At 30.5% G+C, this 6,126-nt stretch overlaps 1 protein-coding gene across 1 annotated transcript; it reads right to left on the reverse strand.

Annotated features, from left to right (window-relative positions):
• Positions 1–1,105: 1,105 nt before the first annotated feature.
• On the reverse strand, positions 1,106–4,162 carry LOC130935444 (uncharacterized protein At3g27210-like). Its single transcript, XM_057865195.1, has 3 exons — positions 3,775–4,162; positions 1,925–2,005; positions 1,106–1,689 (listed from the first exon to the last, which is right to left on the reverse strand). Exons 1-3 carry the CDS (start codon positions 3,989–3,991, stop codon positions 1,313–1,315), a joined length of 675 nt encoding a protein of 224 aa, XP_057721178.1. The 5' UTR covers positions 3,992–4,162; the 3' UTR covers positions 1,106–1,312.
• Positions 4,163–6,126: the final 1,964 nt, after the last annotated feature.

Consider the following 6,126-nt stretch of genomic DNA (forward strand, 5'->3'; position numbering starts at 1 on the left):
GAGCAAAAAGCAAAGACAAAAAAGGCTAATAACATACGAATCGTCGCAAGATTTCATTTTTATTAGACAGCTCCAATGACTTGATCATTGGAGTGTTTTTTGTACGACCTCCCGATGCCTGGACTCCAGTGGAAGGAGAAAAGGATTCCTTGTGCCGAGCAACCTCACGCCCCGAGCTAAACCGTCAACTGGCATAGAACATGAGTCAATATAATTTGAACTCACATTTTTTAAAATTTATACCTACGAATTAGTAAAATTTATTTGTTGAAAATAATTTAGTATTTGTGCTAACTAAATGATGGCTAAAATTATTAAAAGCTGCTGGCTCTAGTGTTTATGTGTTTAATTTTTCAAAATGACCAAAGTTATCTACTTTAAGAAATGTGACTTTTGTTAATCCTGGAAAAAACTTTCATCTCACAACTATTAATTTAGTGCTGATGTGAATGTCACTCTGGTACTGTGATGGTTAATTGATGCTGGCACCCTTGAATTATGATCAATATGGCATCTAAAGTTGGTTCATGTGACTTGATTGATGTCTACCAACTTTGATTTAAATAAATCCAAATGTCTAATGAACTAATATCAGATATCATATTAATTACAATTAAAAAATGTTAATACCAAATAACAGTTACCATACCATAGTAACGTTTAATTATTATTATTATATCAATGAATGTATGACGAAAGTTTGTTATTAATAAGAATAGCAAAGTAGAAAACTTAGTTGATCATTTAAAAAAAAAATTACCAGGATGAGTGTCACATCATAGGTAAACAAATTAATTTTATAAACTGTAATTGTAATTTAAATGGATTGTCACACTATCTGGACCTGCCATTATTACTCTAATTCTCTAAAAGAAGAAAAAAAAAATTAATTTCGAAATCTTAAGAACCAGGATAAATCGTGTGCGCAACTTCAGGTAACAAAGCCAATCGTTTTTCTTTCCTTTTTCTAAGGGGTTGAGTTTTTAAGTTCCCAATTAAATATCTTTCACAAAATAAATATCCAAGTTTTGTGGTCTGATAGTCACTCCCATCAATATCAATAATCCCACTAGTCTAAAACATAAAGTTGATCACATAAGATCGATTACTAAATAAAAATCTCTTCCTTTATGTGTGTTTTCTTTTCTCTTTTTATTTTTTTTCCCTTCCAAATTCATAATATAATTCTACATTGCTTTTTACAGCCATATACTAAAGATTTTTACATACATTTATCGTATATATCACATTGACTTCATCTTCCAAGATGCGGAAGATTTATGTTTGCTAATAAAGATTGCAACAGGAGGACTCAAGCCTTCCCATTAGCAGCGATTGCCGAACCCGGACTCCCCTTCCTTCGCCTCTCGCTGAAGCTGCGGCACGGCACCAAGCTCGGCAGGCACCGCTGCTTAGATTTAACAGCGCTACCTGCAGAGTTAGTCTCTGAGAAATATGGAGTGCTGTTTGCAGATTTAGATAGTAGAAAGTCCTGTATAATTGGTTTGTCTCCTTCATTGTTTTCGCCGCCATCTTTGTGTTCTCTGATACTTTCGCGAAAAAGCTCCAACAGTTTCTTTTTCCTTTCTGTTGGAGATGGCTCGGCTGCAGAACCAGGAATGGTATTGGTCATCACAGGGGTGGCGAAAGAATGGTGCACCGGAGTGGTGCCACGCGATGGGGTGAACTCTAAATTGAAACAAAGAAATGTTAGATCATTGAAGAAACAACCATGCTACGTGCACGTCTAACAAGACTCTGCAATCTTCTTAAGCAAGTATGGGGTTCGAACTCTGCCTTGTGCATGCAGCAACTCATTAGCCAGTGACAGACGCTTAAATGAACTTCGACACTTGTTTAAGCAGACGCGTAAGTTAACGACTTCAAACAATGGAAAACTATTAAAGGAGGAGCGTTTTCTTACCACCCTTGACACTGTAGAAATCATCTTCACAGTCTGAGTCTAACCAAGCCTTTGAATCGAAAAATGCTTCCTCTTTGCTAGCTGTACAGAAGAAAAATCCATGTTCAGATGCAACAATCGAAGCAAAAGCGAAAAGCAAGTGAATGGAATCCATGACATGGTAACGCATAAGGATTATATGTTCAAGTGAGCTATGAAGACCCTATGCAATATAAAAGCAACAAATTGTTCATGAACAAATAACAATGAACTTAGAATAGGTCAGAGAAGACAGATAACAGATTACAGTTGTGTTAGTACACCAAAGACATGTGTTTCTTTCAATAATAGATTTTATCTTAGTCAATTTAGTGTTTATTAATGGCAATTATTCTTCATCAATTTTCAAAGATATTATTGAAAAAACTCCAATTATTCCTTCATTGTAACTCCTACATGGCCAACAAGCCAACCCCATTGTGGTCCACAAGTTAGAGTAGACTCCAATCTTGGCATAATACTCTTGGGTAAAATTACTGGTCCACAAAGGGATAGAGATGGCAACCTATAATAATAACTTTTCATCAACAAAATTTAACATTATCACAAACCAATTATGCTTGTATGTAATACATGTTAAAATACAAAATACACATAAAAAATGAGTTAAACAACACAGCTCTGATGTACATGGCATTTTTTATCACCAAAGCCTCCATATTTGTAACTAAAATCACAATTAGCAATCGAAGTCATATCATGGATTCAACTACGACTTCACCACGAATGGTAACACGGAAAAAAACTCATCAAATTGTAACAACACCACCACCAATAAAACCTTATCCCAAGGGTCGTTGTGTTATTTCCCCCGGTTCAAATTGCAACACAACTCATCAGCCAACAACAAACCCTTAAATAAAGCTCCGAACTGCTACAAGACCTTCAAGGGCACTCGGGATTAAGTTAAACCATATCATGTACACAGGGAATTCCTTGGTTAACAATACTCTACTAGAAAAATCATATACATATAGTTATCATAAAATCAATTAGGATCAAGAAAAGGAAAGATATGGAAGAAGAGGAGAAAGAAGATGAAGAAGTAGTAAGCACTCCCTGTGTGTACTATAATAAAACAAACAACTGGACAACAAATTAACCCCTTTCAAATTAATTAATCATCATTAACGCTTATATTATCAATTTTTTCCTTTCCATTTTCAGCACACAAAGTATAGTAGCAGAAAGCAGAAAATTCCTTCCTCCTCAGGAGAGATAATTAGAACAAAAAGAAAAAAAAATAGAAAAAATTAGGTAGAAAATTCATGTTCATAATTGTGAAAAGTAACTGGGTCTGGGAGGCTGTAGAAGTGAACTGTAACATAAACTACACAAGACAATTCTGTACGAACGGATTTGTACACGGTAACAATTAACAAAACATAACCACTGAATTTCAATAAATAAACAAATTAGAATTCGATCAATCTAACAGAGCCGAAGAGACTACCAATAACATATACGCATAATCTTTTAGAGAAATAAAAAATAAGAAGAAACAAATTAACAAGGATTTGTCAACGCTCTGAATATTAAAAGTTTGTATCGGAATTCCCAAAGCTAAAAAATAAAAAAATTCTTAACCGTCAAACTGACGAAATCTATAATACAGTTATTAAAAAAAATTAAAAGCTTCTAACTTTTAAGAAAACCAAGCTTGGGTCTAATAGGAAACCTATAAGTTTGAACAAAAAGAAAGCTTCATTATTATGTCATGAAGCAAGAAAATTAGCGAAAAAAGGGGAAAAAAAAAGCAGAGACTTTTGAAGGAAAAGAAGAGGAACATGTATGTACATATATATATATACCGTTTTTATCATAATCTGTGAATGAAGTGGTGGTGGTTGAGCGGTGAGAGTTAAGGGCAGAATCGTCAAGCGGGAAAGTTTCATTATTTTTGGGCTTGACGGGTGATGGTGGAATGATGAGGGTGTTAGCTTTGGAGGCAAAAGATGAGAGGTTGAGTTTCATGGTGGTTTTTTCTTCGGTCTGTTGGGTTCTTTGAAGGGAAGAGCATGAACCCATTGGTATGTAAGTGTATAATAATTAATAGAGAATTGGAAAAGGAGTCACTTTTTGATCGTCAAGGTTCACATGGACCTTTCTGCTTCTCTTTGCATTTAAGAGAGAGGGAGAGAAAGAGAGTGGAGTGGAAGTGAGAGAAAGGGGTTATGAATGGAATGAGGTAAGCATGATGTAAAAGGAGAAGACTGGAAGAGAAGAGAAAAAAGTGGTTTTGTTTTTGAGTTGGTAATAAACTAATAATGGATTATGTGATCGGTACAGTGGTACATGTGCAAATTTATTTAGACCAAGTTAGATAAAGATTAAATATCAGTTGGTTATTTGTCAAACTTTATAATAAATTTTAACAGAAATGTCAGACATTTTTTTAATTTTAATACGGGTGAATATTATTAGAATTTGGCGTGTTTTATTATAACTAAATTTTAATTTTTTAAATATATAAATTTAAGATAAAACACTTAAATAAATCAATGAGCCATTAATATTATTCAATAGTCCCAAAATAAAAAATGTTTCGTAAATATTCTAAATTCCAATACATATATCTATGTAAATCGAATTGATTTAATTCGAATTAGAGATTCTGGTACTAAATAGAATTAATTTGATTCGAATTAGTAGGGTTATTAGTAAGTCGAAGTTATTTGATTCGAATTATCAATGATTGATATTCGAAATATAGTCCATAAGTAGTAAATCGAATCAACTAATTTTTTAAAGTTAATTGAAAGTTTCAAATTATATATTGTATAAATATAGTTAGTCTTTTTATATTGTATAAGTATATGTTATTTTTTATTCTGAAAAAAAAAATTCAAGTTTTAACCTCAATGTCACCTTGGAGGTTATACTTTATATTAACTTTTTCAACATCAAAAGTCTCAATAATAATTCTTTAGATGTTAATGAGCCAAAGAATGATTTTTAGTAAATTTTTAGAAATCGTATATTATTCTATTTTAAATTTATAAGTTTATAAAAATATAGATTTTCTGAAATTTGAACTAAAATATAAAAATTAGATTTCTATTCTTATTCATTTTAATTTTTTTAATATTTTATTTGAATCCAAATGGATATTTCTTATTGATATTTATGTTTTAAAGTTAATAAATTAATAGTAAATGTCAATAATCTTTATGGTACTAAATCGAATTAAACTAATTCGATTTACTATATATAAGTTGTTAAATGGTAAATCGAATCTAGTTGGTTTGATTTATTACTCATTGACTATATTTTGAATATCAATCCTTAATAATTCGAATAAAATAACTTCGATTTACTAATAACTCTACTAATTCGAATCAAATTGATTCGATTTAGTACCAAAATGTGTAATTTAAATTAAATTAATTCGATTTATATATATATATTGAGACATCGATATAACGTTTTTTATTTTGGGACTATATTAAGTAATATTAGTAACTTCTTGGTTTATTTAAGTGTTTTATCCTAAATTTAACTCTTAAATTTATATTTTATTAAATTTTAATATAAATCGAACTTTTTAATTTATGTACATACAAAATTTAATATTCCATCATCATAAAATTTGAAGATTAGTTTTTTTTAGTAATTTTATAACCTTCAAATTTGAGGATTGAATTTTATAATTAAAATTAAAAAAATTAACATTCAAACTAATAAAAAAAATAAAAAAAACACATACTTTACCGTTCTGTTTACTTTATTTCTAAAAAAATTAGCCTACGTCTGACGATGGGATTTAATTTTCATATATTATGGTATTACTAAAAGTTATAAAATTTCAATTTATTATTAAACAAATATTTAAACAAAATAAATTTAATTAAATAACTGTATAGAATTATTTACAATTTCAATATATAAAAAATTAGATTCTTAAATAATACAAGGTATCGATATTTTCTCATATTAAAATTTGGCCAAATGGAGTGGAAGGAACAATAGAGAAATGGCCTTGAAAGGGAAGTAATGCAAAGTGCAAACATTAACGTGTGTAGACTTATTGTACCCTTGCTCTGCGCATGGGGACACTTCCCACTTTAGCTACCATTTTACTCCAAGTCAAACTTTTTTTAGCCTTCACTTGAAATTAATATTTAAAAATCGTTAAATAATTTAATTAATTTAATTAAATTTTT

Source organism: Arachis stenosperma, chromosome 6 (assembly GCF_014773155.1).
Source record: "Arachis stenosperma cultivar V10309 chromosome 6, arast.V10309.gnm1.PFL2, whole genome shotgun sequence".
NCBI lineage: Eukaryota > Viridiplantae > Streptophyta > Magnoliopsida > Fabales > Fabaceae > Arachis > Arachis stenosperma.

Bases quoted from the DNA above. Each gene is read 5' to 3' on its own strand.
- LOC130935444 (XM_057865195.1), bottom strand. From the start codon at position 3,991: ATGGGTTCATGCTCTTCCCTTCAAAGAACCCAACAGACCGAAGAAAAA. The intron at 2,006-3,774 runs GTATATATATAT...TCTTCTGTACAG, and splicing joins CACAGATTATGATAAAAACG to CTAGCAAAGAGGAAGCATTT. The intron at 1,690-1,924 runs GTAAGAAAACGC...GTTTCAATTTAG, and splicing joins TTTCTACAGTGTCAAGGGTG to AGTTCACCCCATCGCGTGGC.